At 48.2% G+C, this 27,910-nt stretch overlaps 1 protein-coding gene across 2 annotated transcripts; it reads right to left on the bottom strand.

Moving 5' to 3' along the window:
* Positions 1 to 216: 216 nt before the first annotated feature.
* ACAN (aggrecan) lies at positions 217 to 27,910 on the bottom strand. 2 transcript variants are annotated; one of them, XM_054836865.1, is made up of 19 exons: positions 27,841 to 27,910; positions 26,912 to 27,283; positions 25,440 to 25,614; positions 24,759 to 24,886; positions 23,860 to 24,153; positions 22,035 to 22,547; positions 21,350 to 21,524; positions 20,806 to 20,933; positions 20,391 to 20,684; positions 20,034 to 20,228; positions 17,457 to 19,347; positions 16,689 to 17,318; positions 15,532 to 16,328; positions 6,620 to 6,733; positions 3,733 to 3,891; positions 3,152 to 3,234; positions 2,664 to 2,808; positions 1,738 to 1,920; positions 217 to 322 (listed from the first exon to the last, which is right to left on the bottom strand). In XM_054836865.1, exons 1-19 carry the CDS (start codon positions 27,908 to 27,910, stop codon positions 234 to 236), a joined length of 6,435 nt encoding a protein of 2,144 aa, XP_054692840.1. In that variant the 3' UTR covers positions 217 to 233. The 2 variants fall into 2 exon arrangements, with proteins under 2 accessions (XP_054692840.1, XP_054692841.1); XM_054836866.1 differs by lacking the exon at positions 6,620 to 6,733.

Here is a 27,910-nt window from a genome sequence, read left to right on the forward strand (position 1 = left end):
AGTAAAAATGCTGAGATCTAATTCGCTTTGCTTTGGTGCTTGGAAAAAACATTAATTTTTTTTTTTTTTTTATATATATACACAAAGGTGGGTTTGTATTTAATATAATTTTTTTTTCCTTATATGACAAAAAAGCAACAAGAAGAAGAAGAAATCGACTCTGTTAATATAACTGTTCTGTTAAAAATCTCTCTTTCTCTCTCACTTTCCCCCTCGGTCTCTTTCACCCCGCTCTAATGGGTGGGTCTGTGCACGGCTCTGCCGCTGGGTCTCGACCGGCTCCTGGAGCTCCTCTTGTATAGCCTGCGCTGGTAGTTGGAGGCTGCGGAAGGGGCATGAGAAGAAAAGGCACCTTGTTAACAGGAACTGGGCCAGAGATGCTGCTTGTCCCAAGTTGGCTGCCCCGGTCCCTGGCTCCCTGGAAAAACACGGGCAGCCGCAGGCAGTGCTGCCTGGTGGGTGGCTGCGTGTGCCCCCCCCCCCCCAATCTGCCCTTCTCTCACCCCCGCAGCTGGGGTTTGCTTCACCCAGGGGTGAAGGTCCCTGGGTGCCTCCCCACGGCCTGGGCAGGAGCATCCTCTCCGTGGATGCTTGTCCCATCCCTTCCCTGTGCCTGACCAGGAGGGCAGCTCTCCTAACAGGGTGGGCATGGGGACCGCTTCCCCATCTCCCCCACTGTCCTGCCAGTCCCTCCCCAATCCCCTGGGACAGGGAGGGAAATATCCGTCAGTGGTGGGATGCGCTCAGGGCACAGGAGGAGAAACAGCCCCATCTGGCTGGCAGGGACAAGGTTTCTGCCTGATCTTTGCCGCCAGTCTCACTCGAAGCTGACACCACTCCAGTGTGATATTTCCAGGAGGGTTTTAATGGAAGAGGCAAAAGCTGGTTGGGAACAGCCTTGGTCTCTTGATCGCTGGTGGTCCTTGCTGGGAGCAGCCTGCAGCTCTCCGGATCCACGGCAAAGCCAAGGGAATCAGCGGCTTGGTCCACACCATGCGGACACCTCCTCCATCCCTCCTCCTTCCAACTCCTCCCTGGGGCGGAGGTTTGTCACTTAAGTCTGTATCGACTTTCCCTGGCCGTGGGACTGTTGCTTTAGCTGGACTTGCCCAGCTGCACCAGAACCTGGCAAGGAGGCCACTGGACAGATGCGATTTGGCTGAGGCCGATGAAATGATTGGGAAGCTGCAGATGAGCAGGGATGAGACAGGGATGTAGGCAGTCCTGGGAGTGGGCTGGGACACCAGTGGGAGAGGGCTGGCTGCTGACAGCTGGAGGTCTGGCAGGAGAAGGGTCAGGAGCCCAGCCCTGCCCCTTGGCTTAGCTCCTGTCTGCTCCCAGGGCAGGGGGACCATAGCTCCCTGCTCCTATTTTCTCTGCTGATGCAGGTAGTGCCCAGACTCACCCTTTCAGAAGCTGTTTCTTTTTCTTTAATTTCTTTAAGTAGCCTGGGCCCTTGGTAAGCTCCCTGTTGCTCTTTCCTGGCTTCAGAGCTGCCCCTACCCTGCCTAGGTGGAGACATCTCCAGGGCAGGAATCGCCCAGGCTGTCCCTCCAGCCAGCCCCTGTGGTCCACATCTGCCCAGAAGATGCCAGTTCCCATGGCCCCATCATAGGGCAGCTTTCAGCAAGTCAAGGGCACCATGATGTCCCCTTCTTCCCCGTTCATCCCCAGCTCCTCCTCCCTGCTGCAGGGATGCGTCAACCCTAACCCGAAGGCGAAGGGGCCGAGACGTACGGTTTATGCAGGATATCCGCGGCTCCTCCCACTGCCCGTTGGGCTGGCACCGGATCGTGGGCACGTGGCGCTGGATGTACCCTTGGTCGCACTGGTACCGCACCATGGAGTTTATTTCATAGCGGTCCTTCTTCCGACCGAAGGTCCTGGCATTCTCCACCACAGGGGGGTCCCCGCAGGCCACTGCAGGAGATGGGCAGAGACATGGAGAGCTTGAGGATTCCTGCCTGGCTGAGTGGGCACCTCACACCTGGGCAGCTCCTGCCTGCCCGGCGCATGCACAGCCTCATTGCCCCACTTCTCCCACACCCTGTCCTGTGGGGTCTCTAAGAGCTGGAGAGAGGGAGTGATCAGTGGCTGCTTGAAGGGCAGTTACTTCTGGGGTGGAAAGAGGCAGCTGTGTCCACAGCCATCCTTGCCCAGCCCTGAGATGCAGTGGGAGGGATGCCTACCCCTGTTATTCCCCCCTTGGAATAACATCTCTGATCTAGAAGGTGTCTGGGAGGTGCCAGCTCACCTGAGCTTGATGGACTTTTTTTGCAACATCCAAAGAGGGGTCGTTTCCTTTGTTCGGGTGGAAAAAAGATGAAGGCAATACAAAACAGGGACAGTTGATTAAAAAGTTCATAAAACCTTAAATCCCTTTGAGATTGCCTCTGTCTACAAAATTTAGGGGCGGGGGAAATAGAAGTTCTGTGATGGTCCTTAAAATAAAGCAGCAGTCCGCCTCAGGGCTCCGTTCCTGCCTCCCAGAAGGGCAGCAGGAGCCTGGGCATCACAACAGCTGCTTGCGTCCACGGAAGAACATGGAGCTGGTGTGCGGGAGTGTCAGCTCTGCCTGAGGACATGAAACCCTGGCCCTGGCTCCAGTCCCACAGCTGCTGCCTGACCCCTCCATCTTCACCAGTGTGGTGCAGGGTACTGACCCGTTCCTTTCTTGCAGGTGAAAGGGAGGTGATAGTTGCAGGGGACGTCGTTCCATTCGCCTTGCTCATGCCAGATCATCACAACGCAGTCCTCACCCGCCGAGAAGAAGTTATCGGGTTGGTTGGGCCGCCAGTTCTCAAATTGCTGCCGAGAGAGGAAAGCCCTTTGCCTAAGGCTGAGCCCTCCCCTCTCCCACTCCCTCCTTCATCCCTGCGGCTGACTGCCCCGTGGTTCTCACCAGCAGAGACCATGGGTTGCCAACACTGCTACTGCAGCTGTTATTTCTATCGCGATGGTTCCCAGGAGCTTAGCTGACCAGCTTTACTAGAGGCTTGGAAAAACCATGAGCCCTACAAAGTTTAGGCCTGGCTCCACCCAATGCCAGACTTAAACAGCGCATAGCTCATGGGGTTCTTCCCACCCAAAAGGAACCTCTTCCCCGCCACCGAAAGCCAGTGCCTGCCCGCACCGCGGGCTGCAGGCTCACCAGGGAGTACCCGTCGGACCAGCGGAAGTCGTTCTCCACAGCTCTGTCACTGAGGCCGATCCACTGGTAGTCCTGTGCATGGCCTGAAAGAGCCAGAGGGGGAGAGAAAAGTGGGTCATGGATCCCCTACACCTTGTTGGAAGCGTTTCTTTGCCATCTCAGCTGTCTCTGACCCTGGAGCCTCTGGGTCATTCAGCTTCTTCCCGGTCACTAGTCCCTGATGTCCTTTTTCCCCCACATCATGCTTGTCCATGTCCCTCCCCACTCAGTATGGCATGAACATGGATTCACCCACGTTGTCATGGGTCACTGTGCTTGTTGCATCAAGTGAACATCTTGTGAACAAACCACATCAGCAACATGGTAAGAGCGAAGATCTGTCCTAGCCAGGAAAGGACCCTCTTCTTTCTCACAGCTGGACAGTTCTTCCTCTCCCATGGAAGGGTGAGGCTTCATTAGGAAATATCTGAGCACCAGCGGGGGAAATGGTGGTTTTTATGTCATTTTTGATGAATCTGCCCATAGACTCAGAGTCCAACGGATGGATCCCTGCCCAGTCTCAGGCTGCCCTCAGCACTCACTGTTCACAAATTCTTGCTCCTCTGGGGTGATGATACTGCTCAGGTGGGCTTGATGTTGTCGGCATCTAGTCTCTGCATCCATCCAAGTCTCCCTCTCTTCAAAGTGCCTGTAGCAGTGTCCCTGGAACTTGGTCCAGCCTTCCTCACAGTTTTCTAGGTCTGAAACACACAAAGGGGGGATGAAAAGGAGTTGGTGCATGGGTCTGGAAGCCTTGCAACTCACCTCTTAGCGGCTCATGCTCTCATGGCATGGGACAACACATTGTCACTTCCACTAAAAAGCAAACCCTGACACTGTTGCCTGTGGGAAATTCCAGGGTGAATGATCAGAAGGTATCCAAGACACACAGAGGGGGTGAGCCTGTGTTGAAGACCCCATGTTTGCAGTAACGTGACCAGTGCTACTAGAAAACTTGAGTGATACAAACTTATTCCTAAGCAATTCAATCCCCATGTTTCTGGACTCTGTTTTTGAGGAACTGACCAAGAACCCCTCTCTTCCCGCTTGTGCTGGCCTGCAGAGTTTTGTTGCTTTGGAAAGAAACTCCAAAACCTGAATCCAGATGCCCAGAATGAACATGTATGTGTTGAAAAGAAAAGATGAGAGGAGAGCTCAGGTTTGGGTGGTTGCATCACTTAGTGTGGTTCTCGGGCTCTGGAAGAGAAGCAAGCCTACCAGGATGGAGAAAAGGGACAAAGGCAGGAACTTACCATGGTGGAGAGAGAAAATGAAATCTCAAGGGAAAAGTTTGGAAGCTACTAGAGAACTACAAAAATTTCTCAACTTTTCAGAACATCTTTTACCATCTGAGAAACACTAAAGAGTTGAACCCATTAATTAAAAAGTATAAAACCACAGATGGGGGAGAACAGAGGCGAATGGAGAAACCACCAGAAAAGACCTTCAGCAGCTCCCGTGCAATGCAACATCACACGTCTGCTCCATGTGACTGAAGGAAACAGAAAATAGAATGTGTTTAATCTCAGCCTTTCAGATGCCCGATCAACCATCCTTTTTCAGGCACTTGCTGCTCTTGCAGTGGTGGGCTTTCATGAGTCCTCATGCCTCTCTCCCTTTTCAGTAAGGTTTTCTGTACTCAGTTTCTTTCTTCCGTTGTTAAACTTGGTAGGTCAAAGCACTTGTCACCTTCAGTCACTCTAATTCCTCCTAGCCCACCCTTCTGGTGTTCTTCCAGCTGGAGACTGCAGATGCTTCATAGATGTTGGAAGCGTTGGTAGTTAGTTGAAGCATTAAAAACATTTTCTGCCTTCTTCAACAGATCAAATGGATTATCTGGAAGTAGCTGAAGCTCTAAGGATTCTTGATCTTTGCAGGCAGATCACTTGCACAAGGCGAGCAGATAACATGCTCTGTCTTTTGAGATTTAAGACTTTTTTCCAACAGCTTGAATGCTACCCCTCGTCATCACAGCCTGGGGATGGGACAGCACATGGCACGGAACCTTAGCAAGACATGTCCTAGGAGGAAGGCCACTCTTTCCTACATAGCTGTTACTTACAGGGAAATACGATAGCAATCGTCTTGGAAAAAAAGTTTGTTCTCTGGTAGGGACACTGTCCCTGTGATAAGAAGGACTGGCTGTGTGCACAGGTGGCAGAGCTCACCTACGGTGTCCTGCTGTTCTTAGAGACCAACAGAAAGGATGGTCTGCCTCATGGGAATAGTGAAGATTTAGATTCCCCGCTGAATTTGGGGCACTAGCTTCCTTTTGCATCTCCCAATGGCCTCCAGGCATCATGAGCCCGTAAAGTAGAGAAGAGAGGAAATTAAGTCTGGCTTGGACTAAACAAGATTGTAAGCAGCCACAGGGTAGAAAGTGTCTTTTTGGATTACAGGGATCTTCAACAACAGGTAGAAGAGATGGGTAAATCAGGAGCTGATTAGGTTGAATTAGGAAAATGATGTTAAGACAGCACAATTCCTGCTCAGATGATTCAATGATCCTGAGCCACCTTCATATGGTCTACTCCATGTGTTCATATCGGAAGTAGAAAAAGAGAAGCAGAGAAAGGGGAGGAGAAAATCCAATATATATTATCATTACTCGTGCCAAGGTGAAGAAGACATTGCAACCTTATTCCTCTTCTGTTTGAGCAAGGCAGGAGAGCTCCCTCTCAGCTAAGCTGATAAAAGTTTGGACTTTCATCAGCTTTAAGAAAAAAAGAATCCTTTTTTTCTTTCCTTCTAGAAATAAAAAGAAGTATTAGTGCAGGTCAGAGTACCTAATTTTGATGGAAAAATAGGTCACTTCATGTTTTCTCAAAGATATACATTCCCCGCTGATTTTGCCACGGGAAGCCACATTGAAGAGAGGACAAAAATATCATGCTGTGTCAAATCGGTGGAGATTCCTGGAGTGAACGAGGCTTCTCTCAGCTGCATCTTCGCAGAGAGAAACACAATCATTTTTCATGGCTCAGTTGAAGCATCCTTCTATGAAATTCCAGTCTAGCAGAGAAAGTTTGCCTGGGGTGAAGATGTACTCAGATGTTTCCCTACTGTTACAGATGAACAGAAAGACCCTTGACCCAGAAGTCACTGTGACTTCTGTGATCAACACTGTTATGATCTGTATGGAGCTTCACTAGAGAAACTCAAGAAAAAGACAAAGCTGAAGAAGACACCAGAAGCTTCTGCTTAGGAATCTTAGAGGACATGGTGCTGTGATGAACAAAGTAATCAAAATACATAAGCAAAAGTCTCAAAGCTTTTCCCTAGTGTATTTTAAGCTGCTGTTAGAGGTTAGCTTACTGAGAAGAAGACAGGACTGATGGGAGCACTTGGGATCAGCTTTTTTTTTGGGGTAGAGTGGGAATGAGGTAGTGCAGCAGTTAGTAAGATTAGCTGAAGCCAGGTAGGCCGTACCGATCTCACACAGGTCCCCTCCGTAGCTGGGAAGGCATAAGCATTTGAAAGAGTCGATGCCATCAACGCAGGTAGCTCCATTCAGACAGGGGCTTGAGTGGCACTCATCAGTGTCTGCAAGAAATCAAGGGCTTCCATTAGGGCTCTGGGCAGACAACTCCACCAACAGGAGAACTTGCTTCCTTGCTTGTTTAGGAGGGAATATGAGTGTTTTGGGGGAACTTGGGAGTTGCTAGGGTCTTATTTTAAAACATACTGCTACTGCTGGTGCTAGAAGAATGAAGGCAAGAGACCCAACCCACCCTACAAGGAAGACATTGGTTTTCTGTCACTTGATTGTTGAGCACCACTCTGAAGATATCAGTACAAGCTCAGCAAGATGTATCCAATACACAGCACTCAGTATCTTTGGCAGCTGTGGTAACTCTTCCTTGTCCACTGTTTTTGCCTGATGCATCTAACATGCAAACTTGTGTCTGTGTCTCCACAAACTATGGGTCTACGAGGAAGAGCATGGAATTCTCATAAGTGATGGAAACATCCTGAAATAGACCTCTAGCTTCTAACCGGCCATCTTGGTTGCCAGTGCTTGCTACTATTTTCTTCCTAACCATAATTCAGATGAAGTTCCGAGGCAAGAAATCTCTTCTCAGTGAAGATGAAGGAAGTGCAGAGAAGTGGGTTCAAAGTTGTTTCAGAGACCCTTGAATTTTTCCCTTTGAGAATCTTAGGCCTAGCTATGGATGCCTCTTCCTCGGTGAAGGAATACTAGAGTGCAATGCTATTTTCTCCAAACCTGTCCCCGCTAGGCTCTCTCTTTCTGTGATGGGGCTTGAAGAAGCTGTATGTCTTTTTCAGCTGTAGAATCCCTCTTGGTGGAGGAAACTACTCTTAAGTTTCCTACCTAGAGCAGCCCTTAAGAGTCTTTCTGCTTTTCCAGAGGTGAATAGAGAAGTTGGTATGGGAAGAGTTCAGGCCCCAACTCTCCATTCATTCTCAACTTGCTAATTAGAACAAATGTGGGTAGCACTTCCATCCCCTGTCATCTTGGGGCAGAAGGAAGGAAGCATGGACGCTCTGAAGAAGGCCATAGGTAGCCAGATTGTATCTATATATTGTAAATCTAGCTTGTGCTGGAAGTAAAAGCTCTTCTCCCAGTATCTCTCCAGACTGAGCCTTAATCCTACTTACTGAGCTTGAATCAGAAGAAAAATCATTCAGAATGGAAAGATTTCAGAGACGTTCAACTCAAGAAACAAGGAAGAAGCCTAAGGAAGAAAGTGGGAGCACATCCATGCAGGTTAGGTTAAATGATGACTGGTTAGATCCTCATGCAAGAAAATGTTTTTCTCTTTTACACTCAGAACAAATGTAAGGCTTTAAAAGTGCTGACTAACACTTCATGCTCTTCTTGTGGATGAGAGGGGTTAGTGAGGAAACATTCAAAGATGATAAACATGCTGGCTATGGAAATAGAAGAGCAGAGCAGTGACTCCTCAAGGTCTGTGTTTGTCTTCTGATTGGGGTATATTTGGTCTGATATTGTCTCCTTGCAGAACCATGGCCCATCTGCTCAGTGACCCCAGACATATGAGAACAGACACGTGTTATACCCCATATGGCTGTCTAGTTGTTCAGTGTCCAATGTCTGATATGTCGACTAAAAGTTGACATGTTCGGTAACGTGCTTAAGTGACGGAGAAAATTCTTCCTGACCTTGGATGGTAAATCAGTTTGTGCTTTGGAGCATGAAGGTTGTCATCTTTATTCTAGACTGTATCACTGCGAGCAATGCAATTGCTCCTTAGATGGCTGATGAACCTCTTACACCACTTTTGCAGTTAGTTCTTCACTGAGAGAAGGAATTTTTTTCCTCTAGATTGCCCTTCTAAATACTCATGAATGCTTTCTGGATTTCTTTGTTCACTGCAATTTGAAGAGAATTGGAGATCCTGTTTCCATTACACTAATAAATACTTTCCAGAACAAAATGTGGGTCATGGGCCTAGTACAAGAGAGGAGCTGAACTTGGCTGGCTATTGCTTATTAGTCATGCTTGGAGTTCCTAGAAGATAGAGAGCATAAGGGGAAATGAGATATCCTGAGGGATGATTACAGCTGTAGAGCCCTGCTGGGCTTCCCAGCAGCAGTGGCAGCAGAAGTTCGTGCTGATTCCAGTGAGCTCCAGCTGAACAAGTAAGGAAAGGCTGTCCTTTGTCCATTAGACTCCATGAAGTGGAGAGCATGCTGCAGAAGTGGGAACAAAGCACATATGAGGGCTAAAGCAGAATGTTTAACAGGGAGTAATGAGTCTTCAGTTGTCTTCGGCAGTGTGGACTAAAACTTGACACATCCAAGATCTCTTCTGAGATGCAGGAGAGCTGCTGCGAGTTGCCATCCCTGGTCTTGGAGGAGGAGGGAGCACACACACACGTGCAAAGTCATTGCCACAAATTTCCAGCTGGGAAATAACACTGGAACAGAATTTCCTTTTACAGATATTGTATATAACATGACTGCATATATTATATATGCTGTAAAAACAAATCTCTGTGTATAATATATATGTTATATATCTCTCCATACATATACATATATATTTTTTATATATCACACACAGACAAAGGGTGTGTACTTGTAGGTAGTGTTGGAAAAGCAGACAACAAATACAAGTGAGACACAGACAGGTGGTTTTTTTTTTCCCCAGAAGTATGCTGCAAAAGGCTGGAGAGAAGACATTTTAAACACACGATGACCATAAACATGAAACTTCACCTTCATCCTGTTGGGCTGTTGTGGCAGTGACCCTACCTCCATCTGGATGTAGAATCATCTCACCAAGCTGATAACAGGAAACTCAAACATATCAGCTGAGTTGGAGGAAGCGTTGCTGATTCTGATCCTCCCAGAAAATCAGGGTCTTGGAGGGCTTTTAGAAAAGTTCTAAATGGTAAAATTGGAAGTGGTGAGGTCTCTGGAAACCCTGGCAAGTCAGTTTGTCGGTGTCTCTAGCATATCACATCAAAGCCATAGGATTTACAGGAGGTGAGAACTCCAGTAAAAAAAAAAAAAAAAATCCCATCTATCACACAACGCTTGGCTATTTTCTTCATAACCTTTTATATACCATAAATGTGTCCACTTCCACAGAGTTTAGAGCTAGATGAGGTTAGTAAATCACTGTACACCTCTTCAGCCAGCTGAAAGGCCTGCAGCACGCTAGGTGTGCCAGCTCTGCTCAGCATGGAGTGAGCCCCCACTTCACAGCACTGACTGCCGGGCACCTTGACACCCAAAGATCTTATGCAGACACGAGCTATTTATTTGCTTGGGTGAGCAGTCATTCAAAAAGTCAGCTCTGCTTTGAGATGCAGCTCAAGTGCTTATCAACCAACAAGAAGACAAGACTACTGCTATTTTTACCCAGTGCTAACAAAGGACAGCGATGTGGCACGGGATGCAGAACAGAGGCAGCGCTCACTTTCAAGAGCTTCAGCTCTAAAACAAAGACAGGGAAGAAAATGCCTTGCAGTGCCAAGGATAGGAAGCCAATTGAGAACATATTATTAACTCACTTCTTGAGGATAATGCAAAATTAGCAGCTCTTTAGAAGATGATTTGTACTGCAGTTAATATTGCCTAGAAGTTGCAAAAGATTATTCAAATCTATTGTCACAGCAGTTTCTATTTTTTTTGCTACTAACAGGACCTAAGGTCTAACTTCTAGATTTTTTTTTTTAAATAAAACAATTAAAACAAAATATCCAATGTAAACAGGGTCTTGCATCTGGAGGATGTAAACTGTTGCCTGGAGAAAGCAAGGGGAGTTACATAGCTACAATGCAAACTTTGAATTTGTTTCACCATTTTCTTCCTAAGCTTTCTCTTACGTTGCCAGATACATACTATATTTAGTCAGAACTACTTTCTTCTGGTGCAACTAAACACAACATAATTATTCTCCCAGTGCTTTTCAAAACAACTTGATGTACTAGGTCATGGAAATTGGAAAGAGAAATCCTTCAGAAATGAAAGAGAAATAGATTGGTCCTGGTTTTGCTCAGAAGGCAAATGGCATGCAAAAGTGAACACACAGTGTCAGTGGTGAGAAGGAAATGCTTTTAAAATCCTTCATCCCAAGCTAAGAAGACAATACCAGAAACAGTGCTAACACTTTTTAAAACAAGACAGTCTGTGCATTTCTCTCAATGGCAGCCTGAGCAAGAATACCTATTAAACAAGGTCAGCTCTGTGCTTAAAACATTTACTAAGCAGAATCAGCTTGAGAACAGAGAAGAAATATACTGTAGGATTTAAACTCCTATTTTTGTTCTGTAGAGAGGAAAGGCATTTTCAGGATGTCCTATGGTCCCTGTTGTGCCCCTCACTCTTTCTTTACAGGCCTCCTTGTAAGTGCAATTATCCGTACGGGGACTCAGAGACCAGCTAGATAATTATCTTCTAGAGACCGAGGGGAAAAAAAAATCCAGATACAAATTAAATTTGCTTTCCAGAGACTCCTGGGAAGTTTGAACTGCTGATCTGATAGCTCAAACAGTGAAGAGAAACATTGGATCAATAGTAGGGTGACTCCTACAAGAAAAGAACAGGAAGAGTTGGGGAAAACAGTTCTCTCACATTTTAAGTAAAGTGCTAGTATTGAACATCACATAGCCAGCTAGTGACTTATGATCAGCAATTAAGTCATTATAATAATTAACTACAATAATTAAACCAAAGCCTCCATGCAGCAGAAGGGGCAGATATTGCTACAGCCTTAAAAAGTTATATTCATCTAGAGAACAGCAACTTTCCAGGAGAATCTAGCGATCTGCTGGGACCTTTGATTTGTCCCACACACCCATGGAAGGAGAGCTCAGGCAATTCGGACATCACTGCCTCCAAAATATTATATGCAGAAGTAAACTGATGTGTATAAAAAAATAGTCCAGGACTGTAGGTGGCCTCTTCAGATAAAGGTTTTAATTAAGCTAATAAACTTCTGGTGCAAAATGGACAGTATATTCAGGAGACATCAAATCATCTGGTTAGCCACGAATGGCTCTGCTTTTGCCTGTCCCTCAGCAAGGACTGGTACCTTTATGTCCTCCTTGAGAGCATACTCTCCAGTCCATGTTAGGTGAAACGGGTGACTGTTTTCTAGACTTTTTTCTTCTGGGTTGATCTTCACTGGACCAACGAAACTCTATCCCTTGGACTTCCAGGGTGTGAAGAAGGAGGAAACCCCATCAAGACCTTTCCTCATTTGGATTCTAACCTTCAGCTGTGCTGGAGCTGTAGGCAGCAGTCCATAAACTCCTTTCACCAGAGACAAGCAAAACTTGACATGAATAGCTGCCACTTCAGCACATTTCTCTTTTTTTCCCCTGACCTTAGTGAAGTTTTTAAGTTGTCGACTGGTCCAAACCACAGCCTTTCACTGAAGTGCCAGTATGCTTTTTTCAGCTAATAATTATTTGTCTTCAAATGTTACCAGAAGCAAAAAGACCCACTGAGTTCGCAAAACTCTGGGTGAAGAAGCCAAGCCTATGGACAATTCTTCAAGCTTGTGGGGTTCCTGTCCTCGCAGAGGAATCAAACTGCTGACTAAAGACATGTGCATGTGTAGCCTTCAATTTGGTTAAATACTAAAAAATACTGGCACTCCAAGCGTTAATTTTTGGTTGTCTTGTGCTTCTGGCTCTGGCTTTTAGGAATAAGTAGAGGCTACAGCAGAGCAGAAAAATATCATTCTTTGTAAATTATCCCACTAAAAAGATTGCTGGATCTAACCGGAACCCTTCAATGATATGATGAGAGGGCAACAGCCACACGCTCCTCACTCTAAGCTGCTTTTATGAACTGAATGAGCTTCATTCGTGCTTTAATATTAGTCAAAATTATTTGTACTTAATGGGCATTCACGACATCCTACAAACTCAGAGCACAGAGCAAGGCATAGGTATTAGAACTGATTTTTTTGCAAGAGATAAATTTCAAGACTGGGAAGCCTCAGGTAAAAAGGCAGCTGCAGCATGGGAAATATAATTTTGGGTTCCAGCTTATGGCTCTTCCTTGTAGACTTTCCATGTTCACAATCCCCAGAGCACTGTAAAGAGTAATGACCCAAAAAAGGAAATCTGTGACTATTTTTTCCTTTTTTTTCCCCTTCTTTTGTCATCTTTTTGCTCTAATTCTCTAGAAGAAGTTCGCCTTGTTGCAGGGGTGTTGTATGTTCATGGTCAATACACTTTCTTGCCGACTGGATGAGCTTCCTTCAGACCCTGACCAGGACTGCATTTAACCCTACAGGGACACGGTAGTAAAGCAGCTTACCGATAGAAGTTTTACCCTGGAATATCTTCCCTGGTGGGAGCACCAGCCACACATCTATAATGAAGCCCATGTCTAGTCTATAAAGAGTCTACTATTAAGCTTCGTGCAGCCATCGTTCACCTCTCCCTGTCACCTGCTCAGAAACCCCAGCTGCTACATCGTCATCTCTGTGACTTGCAAATACACAAAGTGTTCCAATTTCAGAACATTTTTCAAGCTTCTTCACACATGAGCTGCTGAACACATGGTTTTCTTTCAAAATACTTCACAAGAATGTTGGCTAACAAATGCTCCGAAGAATCTGGCAATCGCCTTGTGGGTAATTTATAAAAAGAAAAAGCAGTGAAATAAAACCATACTTTGGGGCCAATTTTTTTTTTTTTTCCTGAGCCTCACTGACTAGTTTCCTTCCTTCCCCTCAATCCTGCCTTTGCTGGCTTGTTTTTGTCTCCAGGCTTGGACGTGGCAGGAGGCATGGCCCAAAAGCAGAGCCCGTTAGATGTGCAAGCAGGACTTTCGGGTGCGTAACTCCTGCAGCACCCTGCCAAGCCCCGAATGACGTGCCAGGCTGGACCAGTGCTGCGGGAACGACCCCACTGACTCGCCCTCACCCACTCCTGCAGCATCTGCATTGCAGCTGCTCAGCAGAGACAGACAGGACCTCAGATGTGTTCTGAGCAGGATGGAACAAAGGTTTGTGATTACCTGTTTTCTCAGAGGGAGAGCAGTGACGCAGAGGGAAATGCAGTGACTCATTTGAAACACTTTGGGGATGGAAATGAAGTTAGAAACCAGGCTGGGCTTCACAAAGCTCTGCACTTGTAGACTCTTACTGAGTCCAGAGCTACCTATGCTGGATGGTATAAATTAACCAAAAAGAAGCAGTTCAGGAGGTAATGTGGGAAGGGAGTGGAATTAATATTACATTTGTTAGAACGAACTGAGCAAATCTCTTTGCATGTACATTTTGTACCGTAGTTAAGCAACTTGTCCTACATGAACACACAGCCAGCCCATTGAGAACTGAACATGTGTAGGCCCTTCTTAAAAAAGCACAAGCATTGACGGTTTTGAAATGAGGCCCGTCCCCAGGATCCTGCTCCTGATTGAAACCACGCTGTGGCCAGGGATGTCACAGGACATCCTGTGTAACCATGACTGGGCTCCTCCCTTGGCTAAGAAGCAACATCAGCAAGCACAATGTCCCATCTCGTTTTCTTCTCATTGCAGTACCCTAATGCCTCCACAGCACGTGAACACTGCTTGGGGGATTGCTTGTCAGAAAGCTAGTAGAGTGTTTTCACCATAAATGGTTACTCAGATTTAAATATTGTATCTGTTTATACTTGGCAGCAAGGGGTCCTACCAAAGACAGTGCTAAAACACCAAAAAGGGGCTAGGTGGAAGGAAGGGCATTTATCAGCAGAGCTGACAAAAGGTAGTGATGCTCCAAGCATCGTGTCACACATTTAGCCTGTTCTAGCTGCAGAGAGCAGAGTAAGATGCAGACCAGAGGCCAGCCACGCTCTGTGCCAAAGGCACCGGAGCAGTTTGCCTGACGCAGACATTGCACTCAGCACAGATGATGCTGAGAGCAGAGATTTTTGTCCCCGGCTGGCTTGCTTTGCCTCTTGCCCCTAGGCACTGCAAAGCTGCTGATGGCCAGCCTCCTACCCCAGAGCAAGCACTCGGGGATACAGGGAACAAGTCAACACATCACAGAAAGAGAAATAAAACAGGACAGAGACTTGCAGCCCATCTTATCCAATTTCTCATCTGCATTCATTAGCCAGGGTGGAAGTCTCTGGCTGGTGGAGCTGTCTTTGCTCTTGTTTCCACATGAGAAGAAAACAAGTTGTTGCTTCCTCTAGATTATAGCAATGGCTAAGAGCAATTTCAGAGAGGGCGTGAATGTCCTAGTGCCTTCCCCAGCTATGTCACGCCCAGGAGCCTGGTCATGGCAGCTCTCAATGACCATTCACAGAATACTCTGTTTTGAGCTCCCACCTCTGACAGCATGGAGGGGAGAGCTCACTTATGTGCCCGCCGATCAGTCAGGTACCCTGGGGTCACAAGCAGATGATGCCTCCATCATGTTCCTGGCAGGTGCCAGCTCCACCAGGCTGCTCATTGTGGCTGGGATGCAGCTGTGTCCACCAGGAACAGCAATGCAGAGGAGCAGCTGATGCCTACTGCTATGGTGCAGTGTGGGAAGGCCAGATAAGCATCTCCTGGTGCTTCCCTCAGACTGGTTCTCTGCCGCTCTCCCCAGGGGCATGTAATTATTGTGGGCAGGCAGAAGGGAGGCCCTGGAGGCTTCTGGGGATATGGTTACCCTGGCTGGATAATTGCATTACCTGCCCAAACAGAGACTATCATTTGTTAAGACAGAAGCTATTTAATATGACCTGTGGAAAACCCCACATGTTTATGGCTTCCCATCATAGTAATATTTTGTTCAAGCCTGCTTCCGTGTTAATGTTCTCTGCTGTAGAAGCAGCAAAATGTGACAGCTATGCCCCCTCCCTCCCTTCCCTTCCATAGCACGTTCCCTTCCATACAAGAAGACACGGTACCTTCTGTAGTGGGTCCTAATGCGTCTATTGCTTCTTGTGAGACTTGAGGCAGGGCAGCAGTAGCAGTGGCCAGCAGATGGGGATTGTCTAGAACAACAGCTGTCTCTGTCTCTTGTCCTGACACCGCGGGAGGGGAGGGCTCTATTTTGAGCTGAGCTTCTTCAGGGCTCCTGGGTGCCTGTGTTGGTTCAACATCTGGAGTACTGGTACTAATTACAATGTCTGGGGCAGATGTTTCCTCTGAAATGCCTGTGATCAAGTGTGTCACAGCTCCAGATGTTGCGTCAGGAATTTCCTTCTCCTCGGGAGCACCAGAGGGCTCACCGCTGGCCAAAGATGTGGCAGCTGTTTCAATGTTAGCAGCAGGCAATGCAAATGCTTCTCCACTGGTTTCATGGACTGTAGATGTTTCTATGCTAGTCTCAGGAAATGCAGATGTTTCACCGTGGGCTTCTTGACTTGTGGATGTTTCTATTCTAACTTCAGGAAATGCAGAGGCTTCTCCACTTACTTCCTGAACTGTGGATGTTTCTATGCTAATTTCAGGAAATGCAGATGTTTCACCCCTGGCTTCTTGACTTGTTGGTGTTTCTATGCCAATCTCAGGGAATGCAGAACTTTCCCCACTGATTTCATGGACTGTGGAAGTTTCTATGCTAATCTCAGGAAATGCAGATGTTTCACCTCGGGCTTCTTGACTTGTGGATGTTTCTGTTCTAATGTCAGGAAATGCAGATGTTTCCCCACTGATTTCATGGACCGTTGAAGTTTCTATGCTGATTTCAGGGAATGCAGATGTTTCTCCACTGGTTTCGTGGACTGTTGAAGTTTCTATGCTGATTTCAGGGAATGCAGATGTTTCTCCACTGGTTTCGTGGACTGTCGAAGTTTCTATGCTGATTTCAGGAAAGGCAGATGTTTCTCCACTGGTTTCATGAACTGTGGATGTTTCTATGCTAATTTCAGGATAGCCAGATGTTTCACCCCTGGCTTCTTGATTTGTGGATGTTTCTATTCTAATTTCAGGAAATGCAGAACTTTCCCCACTAATTTCATGGACTGTGGATGTTTCTATTCTAATCTCAGGAAATGCAGAACTTTCCCCACTAATTTCATGGACTGTGGATGTTTCTGTGCTAATTTCAGGAAAGGCAGATGTTTCCCCACTGATTTCGTGGACTGTTGAAGTTTCTATGCTAATTTCAGGAAAGGCAGATGTTTCTCCACTGATTTCATGGACCGTTGAAGTTTCTATGCTAATTTCAGGAAAGGCAGATGTTTCTCCACTGATTTCGTGGACCGTCGAAGTTTCTATGCTCATTTCAGGAAAGGCAGATGTTTCTCCACTGATTTCGTGGACCGTCGAAGTTTCTATGCTAATTTCAGGAAAGGCAGATGTTTCTCCACTGGTTTCATGAACTGTGGATGTTTCTATGCTAATTTCAGGATAGCCAGACGTTTCACCCCTGGCCTCTTGACTTGTGGATGTTTCTATTCTAATTTCAGGAAATGCAGAACTTTCCCCACTAATTTCATGGACTGTGGATGTTTCTATTCTAATCTCAGGAAATGCAGAACTTTCCCCACTAATTTCATGGACTGTGGATGTTTCTGTGCTACTTTCAGGATATGCAGAGGTTTCCCCACTTACTTCTTGAACTGTGGATGTTTCTATGCTAATTTCAGGATAGCCAGATGTTTCACCCCTGGCTTCTTGACTTGTTGATATTTCTATTCTAATTTCAGGAAATGCAGAACTTTCCCCACTAATTTCTTGAATTGTTGATGTTTCTATGCTAAATTCAGGAAATGCAGATGTCTCCCCACTGATTTCATGAATCGTGGATGTTTCTACACTAGTTTCAGGAAATGCAGATGTTTCAGGAAATCCAGATGTTTCCCCACTGATTTCTTGAATCGTGGATGTTTCTATACTAGTTTCAGGAAATGCGGATGTTTCACCACTGATTTCATAAGCTGTTGATGTTTCTAGACCACTTTCTGGCAAGGCAGATATTTCACCACTTAGTTCACCAGATGCAGAGGCCTCACCACTTGGCCCCAAACTGTAGGGAAATGTGACAGCTGTTTCCCCACCCAGTTCCTGTGATACTGTTGGTCTTGTCACAACTTCTACTAAATCAGAAGTGACTAAAGTGACTTCTGGAAGCCCTGAGACCTCCCCACTAGTATCAGTCACTGCTGAAGATTGTCCACTTAGATCTGTGGCTCCAGAAATGTCTCCGCTGACATACGGGATCCCGGATGGCTCTCCACTGAAGTCTCCCGTCCCTGAAGGAAACCCACTAGTCTCCATAGCTCCAGACCCTTCTCCAGATAGTCCTCTGTCTCCAGAAGGAAATCCACTGATTTCTATCATCCCAGATGGCCCTTCTCCCACCTCTTGTGCAACTGATGTCTGTGTTACAACTTCCACCAAAGTGGTATCCACCAGAGAGACTGTGGGAAAGCCAGAGGTGAGTCCACTTTCCTCTCCAGAGAGTAGGCCACTGGTGACATCAACTCCAGAGACTTCTCCACTGCTGTCAATCACCCCACTTGGATGTCCGCTCATTTCAAGCACTCCAGAAACACTCCCACCAAAGTCTACATGCCCAGAAGGCTCACCACTCATGTCTAAACTCCCAGATACCATGCCTGATGCATCTTCACCTCCTGAAGGCAATCCACTGATTTCCAAAATCTCTTTTGCTTCTGCTCCCGTAATTGAGGGGGTGGTTGTCACTTCTTCCAAACTGGCATCTACAAAGGTAATGCCCGAGGCCTCACTGCTTCCATCGATACCAGAAGTAAGGCCACTTAGGTCCACCAGGCCACTGACCTCATGTGTTCCAGATGGTTCTCCACTGACATCCAGTCCTGAGTGCAACCCGCTGATCTCAGGCCCTCCGGAGGGCTCCCCGCTGAGCTCAGGCACCCCGGAGGGCTCCCCGCTGAGCTCGGGCACCCCAGAAGGCTCCCCGCTGAGCTCAGGTACCCCAGAGGGCTCCCCACTGAGCTCGGGCACCCCAGAGGGCTCCCCGCTGAGCTCAGGCACCCCAGAAGGCTCCCCGCTGATCTCAGGTACCCCAGAGGGCTCCCCGCTGATCTCAGCTCCTGAGGGTAACCCTTGGGCTTCTCCACTGGTGTCCCACTCAGCAGATGGGAACCCTGACAGATCTCCTTCACCGCTGACTCCGATGGATCCTTTTCCCTCCTCTCGCCGTTCCGGTGTTGCTGTTACAACTTCCACCAATGTGGTATCCACAAGAGAGACGGTAGGAAAACCAGAGGTGAGTCCACTTTCCTCGCCAGATGACACGCCACTGACTAGCTCAGTGCCAGAGATTTCTCCGCTAAATCCAGAAGGCAGTCCACTGCTTTCCACTCCAGAGGGCAGCCCACTGCTTTCCACTCCAGAGGGCATCCCACTAATTTCTGGTATCCTTGAAGTTGACACTGATATGTCTTCCTCTGCAGAAGGTAAGCCACTGATGTCAACAATGCCAGAAGGCACCCCACTCAGGTCCCCTGAGGGTAGCCCACTTTCTCCAGGTAGAAAGCCACTGGTATGCAGGTCCACTGATGGTAATCCACTTTCTCCGATCCCTGAGTGTTCTCCACTAAGTTCAAAAACTCCAGAAGTTGGTTCTCCACTTGTATCTGGGACTCCAGATACCCACCCGGATGCCGAAGATTCACCACTGACTTGATGTTCTCCAGATTCAGTCACCTCCTCTGACACTTTGCTGATGGAAGCATTAGTACTTGTTTCCTCTGGTATTATGGTAGCTGGAGGAAAAGCAGATGGACTCACTGGAAAAGAAAGAGCGAACAAAGAGAAGGAGAAAGGAAAATTATTTACTAAATTGTTTTAAAGGCGCTATAAACAATTTCCTGGTTGACTTTACCTCTAAATTGACACCTTTGGGATAAAGGCACAAAGTTCTATGGTTCATTTGGTCCCTTCAAATTTGTTAACTATGTTAACTATAAATTAAATATATCTGGGAAACTGACAGAACATATAATCTACTGACATGGGATGATGGCAACAATGACATCAATTCCCAGGTGCCAAAACCAAGCTACTGCTTCCTCAGAGATAACATGTGGAAGAGAAGTTTGATGCTGCTTTGACCACACTGCAGCTCTGTCCTCCCTAGAAGACATGACCTGAGATCTGTTTCTATCCTGCCTTCCCCATCCTGGGTACCCAACATTTTGTAAGGTGCTCTGGCAAAGCTGTGTGTGCTGGTCTGCAGCATGGCAGGATGGCTGGTCATTTCATTAGAGTCCTCGACAAAAGTTCAATAATATACATGTGTAGCTTCTCCTGTGGTACCTGCGTGCACAGCGTCAGACTTTGCTAATGTGGTGATAATTAGCTGCATTCAGAGAGGATCCCCTTCAGCAAGGACACAGCCCATTTATTTTGGGAGTGTCTCAAACCTACAACACCAGCCAGGCATGACCCAGGAGATGGGGAAGCTCTGACCCACCTGAGAACAGCGACATGTCGGTTGGAAAGACCTCTGTCCCCCAGGCTGTCTGATTTTCAGGTGGAGTGGCAAGCTCTGTCTCCATGGTCGCCTCTTCCCCAGAGGGTACCCCCTCCACTCCAGGGATCACTTGGGTTGCCAGCACATCTTCTTCAAAGAACGAGGTGACACCATCCTCCTCCGCAGGTGGCAGAGCTGGAACAGAAAGGCATTGGAGGAAGTTTCCAAAAATTCACAGTCCAAGATGCTGGTGAACTGCTTTGCTCAAACCAACACCCCGATGTGCCCAACCTCCCTTGTGAAATCCCTTTCCCTGAGGACATCGGTCTACAAGTCCTACAAGGGGTGGGAGGGTACCTCTGAAGCAGAAGGCGTGATGCCGGGACAGCGGGTCAGGAAAGCCCGTTTGGTTGTAGTGCTGGTAGACCGTTCTCACACCAGGCGCATCCCCCCCGCAGGCGGGACGGGGGCTCACGATGGGATAGCGGAGGCTGCCGTCGGCTAACCAGCCAGCGTAGCATCTGTCCAGGCCCTGCTTCCAGGCAGCGTGGAGTTGGCCAACAGAGGCCAGTGTGGCGTTTTGGCTCTCACAGTACTGCTGAGCTTCTGGGAAGGTGAACTGCTCTGGCTGGGTTGCAAAGAACACCTCGCCTGAGGGATGGGAGAGAAAGCAGGCGTGAGTCCCTGCATCCCACCCATGCACACGCAGATGTGGAGGTGTGAAGCACGTTTTTGCTCCACAGCCGTGCCCAGAGGAAGGGGGAGAATGTACCTTTGAGCCTGTCGATATAGCAGTACACATCATAGGTCTCTGAGGCTGGGCGCATGCCGTATGACCGCACGCCTGGAGAGGTCTCTTTGTCTCCTATGCAGTTACTTCGGGGATTCACAATGGGATACCTACCAAAAGAAGAGAGGAGGTAACCTATGGTCAGCCTTATTACCCTGGATTGAAAAACCTCTGTGTACTCGGGAGCAGGACACGAACACTTCACTGTCAGAGGTGCTCAGTGCCCCCAGCATGACTTGGCAACGAGTCCACTTACAGCTTGGGGCAACGAATACAAACTTTCCTCCACTTTTGCGACATGTCAGGAGAGCTCACTGCTGCAGGATGTATACACAGGTTAGGAAACGGGTAGAACAGGTCGAGAAGAACAGGTCTATTGGCCACTAGATATCATGGCCTGGAGACAACCTTAGGTCAGGAAAGCTTTAGAAGCTGAAGAGCAGAGCAGCAGGACAGACCAGAGTAAAGCCTCAATTTCATGGCTGAATAGTCATTTTGAGTCTTCCTCAAGTCAGTATAGATTTACCTGACTGTCTGGTCCCGCAGCCAGCCGGCATCGCACTGGTCAAAGCCAGCCTCATAGGCAGCCTGGAGCTGTTCCGGAGTGGCGATAACTGCATTGTTCTCCAGACAGGCCTGCTGGGCTTGGACGAAGGAGAAGGCGTATCTTCTGGTGGCGGCACGGTAGTGAAACACCACACCTGCGGGAAGAGAAGCTGTGGTGAGACAGCAGATATTGGATCCCCCCTCCACCAAGATACGTGACCAGAAAGGGTCTTCCCAACAACAGTGCAAGGGACCAGTGCCTGTCAGACCCACTTTGATGGAGATGCCTCATTCATTGAGCTCTGCTGCCATCAAGGGTGATGTTCTGGGGGTCTCTTTAGCCCACGTCTAGGATCTTCCTACCTCGACTTTCCCCTTCCCTGGAGTCAGATGCACATGGGACTGCAGAGTGTGACTGCTGCAGTCCCAAGCATCAGGCAGCTGAGCCCTTTTCAGTACATGATGGGGTGACCCACAGCCTCCTCCTCACCCCTTCTGTCCTATCGTAGGGGAGGCGCTTAGCCTGTCCCTGATGCCAAACAGGTCTGCACACCTCCTGGGACCTGGATGCCCTCTGTGGTGGCAGGAGCTCAGACCGTTTTCAGCTGAATGGTTACCTCTAAGAGAAATTGATCTTCAGGCTTCTCAGAGTCCTGGTGACTTACCTGTGGGGGAGATGGGCTGTGCGGGGAGGAGACCGACACCGGGGGCTGCTGTCACTCGCACGAGCTGATCTTCCACTGTGAACGCTGAGGCAGACTCTAGTCCTGGTGTGGCAGTCACTCCCATAACTTCTTCCACTGAGCTCACCTCTGCTGTTCCAGTGGTGATGGCAGTGCCTAAGCCTACGGTGGTGACCTCTTCAGGTACAGCCCACACCCCTGTGACATCTGCCCTGGTCACGTTCTCCTCATCTGGGGCAGCTGTCTCTACTGTGACACTGGTGGTGAAGAGATCGGGCAGGATGGTGAAGCCCTCGTACAGCTCGGTGGCAGTGGGTGTGATCTCAATGGGCTCCAGGGTGGCAATGCTGCCACGAGCCTCTTCCTCCGTGGCGTTGCGTGGCAGAGGTAGCTCCACTTCAGTCTGGGTGACGGTCTGGATAGTGAAGGCACTGCCCAGCTCACTTCCCGTCTCATCGATGAACTGCCCTGGGACCAGAGTCTCAACATCGTCCCCTACACCAAGAGACAAAGCAGTGGTCAGAGGGGATGTGGTCAGTCTAGCAAGGTGTCCTGCACTGGTGCTGCCTCCGAGAAGAAGCTGGGTGTTTGTTGACTCTGAGACGAGCAGGGAAATCATGACGTCCTTGTAAAACAAGTGGTTTTCCTTCCTCCACTATGGTTCTCTACAACACCCCAGCACGGAGAGCATATTCATGACTTAGAGGCAATGAGGCACGGCGTGCCCCACAGCCGGTAAATTAGAGAGGACTTTCGCTGCTCTCCTTCCCGGGAACACCTTGCCCATATTCAAGTCTGCACTGACCTCTAGTGCCTGCTGCAAGGAATTTAAGGTGGCCGGAGGGAAGTAGGGGAGCTTGGACAACCTCCACAGCAGGTCTGAGCCGTGGGAGAAAGACAAGTGGATCCTCACACTCAATGCATGAAGTCTTACTAGGATCACTATCTCCTTCTGCTCTGCCCGGGTGAGGACCTAAGAGCTCATCACATAGAGGCATGCTAAGCTCATCACCAAGGCAGCCAAGGCAGTCGCTGTACCAAATACATTCAAACACCACACCTTTCCCCTCCCAAATCACTTTTTTTGCTCAAGTCACATCCCTGGCTGTAGGAGAACATGTTTAATGTGCCACTGAGCAGGTCAGCCTACGGTAAGGATGGTGGTTTAAAGAGCAGCATAAAAGAGAACTGGGCAGGTTAGGGAGGGATGGGACATCTTGGATATGCAGTGAGGCAGGTCTTGGCTGGGGAGGGAGAGATAATGAGACACTGTCAGGCTTTTCCCCTAATACTGCTTTCCCTGCCCTATTTATTTCCAATTCCATTTTTCTGCTAGTTCACTTTAGCCAGTACCTCTCAGACCTCAAGAGATTCAGAGAATTAGACAGAGATGCTCAGGCAAGGGCTGGCTGTGCTCAGCAGTTTCACATGCATGCCCTGAGATAACCAGAAGGCTGTGGCTTGGTGGACCAGTCTTTAGCTTGGCCACGTAGCTGGATTACTCCAAAGGGCCAGGGAGGTTTTACAGGTCCTCCTGACACACTGATCATGCATGCATCTGGGCAAAATCGGTCTGTATCAAAGGGGTTTCAAAACATATTTTAAAACATTGTTATTATTTTTTTTAAGAATGGCAGTCCTATTTGAATATCAGCCTCTGTTCATCCTGAACAGACCACATACCACTGTGCTTTGCCCCCTTCTTGCTGCAGGGGGAAGAGTGCAGTTAGAAGAAAGGGGGAGTAGCTGAGATGCTCTCGATTTGTAGATGACACATTGCTTAGTCCCACAGCCCCGACGCACTTACCGCTATAGCAGATGGCATCATAGCGAGAGTCGGGGTGAGGGTACCCCGTCTGGTTGACATACAGGTACACTGTTCGCACGCCCACCAGGTTTCCTCCGCAGTTGGGCCGTGCTCTGGAAATAGGGTAGCGGACGCTGCGATCGGCCAGCCAGCCTGCGCTGCACATGTCCATGCCATCCTTCCAGGCCAAGTACAGCTCTCCTGTGGTGGCCAAACGGGCTCCCAAACTGTGGCATTTGTTGAAAGCTTCTTGGAAGGTGAACTTCTTGGAGTCAGTGGCATAGAAGACTTTACCTGCAATCACACCATCCATTAGCACAGGAATTAGCTGTAGAATTTAATCCCAATTCCCTTTCTTTCCTCTTCCTATTCCTGAGAGTCTGGATAAGATGAAAATTCCTGTGTATTGCAGCTGAACTGCAACCCCATGTTGGTGACTGTCTATAAAGACCAGAAGAAGGGAGTCTTACAGACCCAATACAGATTGGACCAAAACACACCAAACCAGTTGGAGCCACAGGGCAAGAGGAAAGTAAAGGACAATTTCAGTTCTGATGTGCTGAATATTTCGATGGACGCCTGTCATAAGCATGGGTGATGGACATCTCTGAATGTCACACCGTCATATGGGCGACCAGAGACATGCAGGATGGCACGGCCTCTGGTGGAGGTTAAATGGACTCCTCCCTCTGTATTGTATTAATCATTGACGTTAAAATTCTCCAAGGTGTAACAAAGAGACTGTACAGAACATCTGGCCGTTCTGGGGTATGTGCTTTTCCATCTTTAACCTGTCTTGCCTCTAGAACCTTTGCCTCTGTATTTACTGTTGTCCAGTCTAGGCATGATCAGAGCTTTGGCTGCTTCTGTGTCTAGTGACAATAAAAACCCCAAATCACCTTGCATTTGCTCTGCATAGCAGTAAACATCATAGGTTTCATCTGGCTCACGGACGCCATAGGTCCTCACTCCTGGAAATTCATCCTTGTCGCCATAGCAGCGCTCCCGAGGCCAGTGGATGGGGTACCTGGGAAGAGACGGTGCATAAGGAGTGGGGGGGGCAGGACCCTGGCAGCCGCAGCGAGGTTGGGAGGGAGCTGCTGAGCACAGTGCAGTGTGATGCTTTATGGCTTCTCCTGGGTTATGGGGAAGGGGAAGGATGATCTGCTGTCCTGCCCTCTCTCTGATGGTCTGAAGCACAGCAGGTCCCTGGGAGCACCAGCCAAAAACAGCAGGTCAAGGTGCCTCCCCAGCGGGGGATGCACAGCTCAGTACAGTTGAGCCACACTTGCGCAACTTGGTGTAGCACCTGTTTTGTTCAGGGAGGATGAAGGATCAGGATTAAGCCATTGTCCACTCAGCTGTCACCACCAGCTGAGAAGGATAGTGGTCACTCTGCTTTTCTACTATAGATTCCCCCCGACAGAGAATGGCTTCCAACCCACCACCTCCCTGTGCACACCAGCAATTACAACAGCTGCTATTTAGCAACTGTTTCCCAACTGTTTTCTGTCAGTGGCTTCATTACAGAAGTTCTTCCCTAACGACCCTGCTGTGGCTTTCCTTTCCCCGTTCATTACCTGACAGTCTGATCAGCCAGCCAGCCAGCATCACACTGCTCGTAGCCATCCTCATAGGCAGCTTGCAGCTGCTCGGGGGTAGCAATGACAGCACTGTTCTGGATACAGGCCTGCTTTGCTTTCTCGAAGTTCAAGGTGTACCTTGTGGAGATTGCTCTGTAGTGGAATACGATGCCTGGAAAACACAAGGGCCATCACTCACATGTCTGCTAGAGAGGAACCAGCCCCTTTCCTTCCAAAGAAGTTAGGGATTCAAAGAACAGATACTACCTGTCAATTAGAAACAATGAACTATTTATTCCGATTGTCTGTACTTGAGCATTTCAAGCCAAGGGTGACTTGGTGGGCTCCTTTCACAGGACCTTGTGGAGCACATCAGTGACCTAGGACAGCGACTGCTCTCCCATGGTGCTGTAATAGTCACGGTGCATTAAAAGCCAGTACCTGAATAGTAGTGTGAGCAGTGGGAGGAAACCCATCACCCAGAACACAGAGCTATACCACTGTCAGAAGGACCTGATTCTTTCCTGATACAGCTCTGTGCAGAATTTTAAATGCACAGTTCAGAAATCAGCCAGCGGTGCAGAGCAGGCACCATGCTGCTGTGCACGTTTGAAAGCTGCGACCCCTCAAGGTCCTGCTGAGGACCACGGGTGCAGAGTGTCAACCACTGTACAAACACCCAGGTAAAAAGAGGCAAATCCACTCGAAATCTCCAGATATGCTGCAAACATATCTAAGTTGTATTTTTTGAAGAACAGGGATTTTTTTTTTTTGAAGGACAAAGGATGGCTATCTGTACGCTCTGGTCTGGCATGAGCAGACCATTAAGTGGAAAACTCACCAGGAGGCAATGAGGGGGCTCCCAGCCCCTACTGTCAGATATACACTCCAGTGCATGCGACCAGCAGAGACCTGCTGGTTAACTGTTGTAGTGGAAGCTGTCTCCCTGGCCTACACCGAAAGCAAAAGCCACAATAAAGACAAGGATTGTAGGAAACGTAACTTGTGTTATTTTATCCACTTTGGGCTTTGCAAGACTATGGGGAAAGTTTTTCCAGAACAAACCAATTCTCCAGCTGAGGGCATCCCATCTCCTAAAATGTTTGGAAGAAATAAAAGTTCTTATAACGGCCCTGTTCCAGTTTCACCCCTCTGAGCAACAGCCCAGCATATCCAGTACCACCTCCTGCCAAGGATGTCATCTTGCTGTCTCTGTAACTCACCTTTTGCCAGAAGAGCCATTTTATTACCTTATATATTTTACTGGTTTGTTTAGTCTGGTCCCAGCCTGCTAAAATAAATGCCTGGCCCATGGCTTCTGCTCACCTGTACATTGCCTTATCCATGACCTGACTGAAAGGGTTTATGCCCCTGGGGAGGCATAAACCTCTGCCCATGTATTTCTTCCTCCCTTCTGCCTAGGCCAGGCAGCAAGATCTTGAGAGGAAAGACGAAGGGCAGGATCTCACCTTTCACTAGGACCTCTATTGTGTCTTGTCTGTCCTCAATCCCGTACATCACTTCACAGCGATAAATCCCAGTGTGGTTGGATCTCAGCGCCTTGATTTCCAAGGTGGCATCAGTGGGGATGGCGGGGTAATTGGGCAAAGAGATCGCCTCCCTGTACTCCGTATTGAGCCGGATTTTCCCTCCGGTGGCCACTAGCAAGACAACTTCGGTCCCGTTTGAGAGTTTGCTCCATTTGATCCGTGGGTTCAGCAGAGCACTGGTGTCCTGTTCCTCTGGGATGTTGAAGTAACAGGGGATGTTCAGGGAGCTTCCCAGGACAGCACGCAGGGGAGACTGTTCAGGTATCTTCACTTCTAGGCCATCACTACTGTCTGCCAGTTCCCAAACAAAGCAATGGTTACATCAACAATACATTTAACCCAAAACATCCAGTGCTTCCATATGTCCAATGCCTCTATCTGCTTTGCAAACCTGTACCCACATATTCAGACATACCCTTTTTGGTCTAGCCTGCTGAAAATAACTTGCAGAAAGGGAAGTTGCAACCATGACCCTTGTGCCATGGTTGCTCTTGGGATATGGACCAGTGCTGGATGCAGGAATGATGGGACTGAAGGGCTCTGCTGCAGTGTAGCTACTGCCCATGCTATGAGATCACACCTGGTAGGGTTTAAAAAGGGGAATGCTGAAATTTCCTTAGTTTCCCCATAAATCTGCCTTTGCCTGGAGCTATCTCCCTGCCCGCCCCCCCACCAAGCACAAGAACAGGGACAGGCTATGGCATAGCAGCCATCCAAATAAAGGAGCCCTGTGTGTACACAGAGCAGATTTTGGGTACACTTATTTCCGACAGTTGCCCATGCTCAGGGATGGGACCAGAGTGCAGCACATTGCTCAGTCCCGCTGTCCCGCACCACAGGGCACGTACCTGAGAGCTCCACAGAGACGGCTGCGGTGATGACTCGCAAACACACAAACACTAATAGCAAAGTGGTCAT

This window comes from Grus americana, chromosome 10 (assembly GCF_028858705.1).
Source record: "Grus americana isolate bGruAme1 chromosome 10, bGruAme1.mat, whole genome shotgun sequence".
In the NCBI taxonomy this organism is placed as follows: Eukaryota; Metazoa; Chordata; class Aves; order Gruiformes; family Gruidae; genus Grus; species Grus americana.

Excerpts from the sequence above, each read along its gene's own strand:
- ACAN (XM_054836865.1), bottom strand. The coding sequence starts at position 27,910 with ATGACCACTTTGCTATTAGTGTTTGTGTGTTTGCGAGTCATCACCGCA. Across the intron at positions 24,887-25,439 it reads CTGGCTGATCAGACTGTCAG|GTACCCCATCCACTGGCCTC; the intron begins GTAATGAACGGG and ends GTCTCTTCCCAG. Across the intron at positions 17,319-17,456 it reads CCTGAAACTAGTATAGAAAC|ATCAACAATTCAAGAAATTA; the intron begins ATCCACGATTCA and ends TAGCATAGAAAC.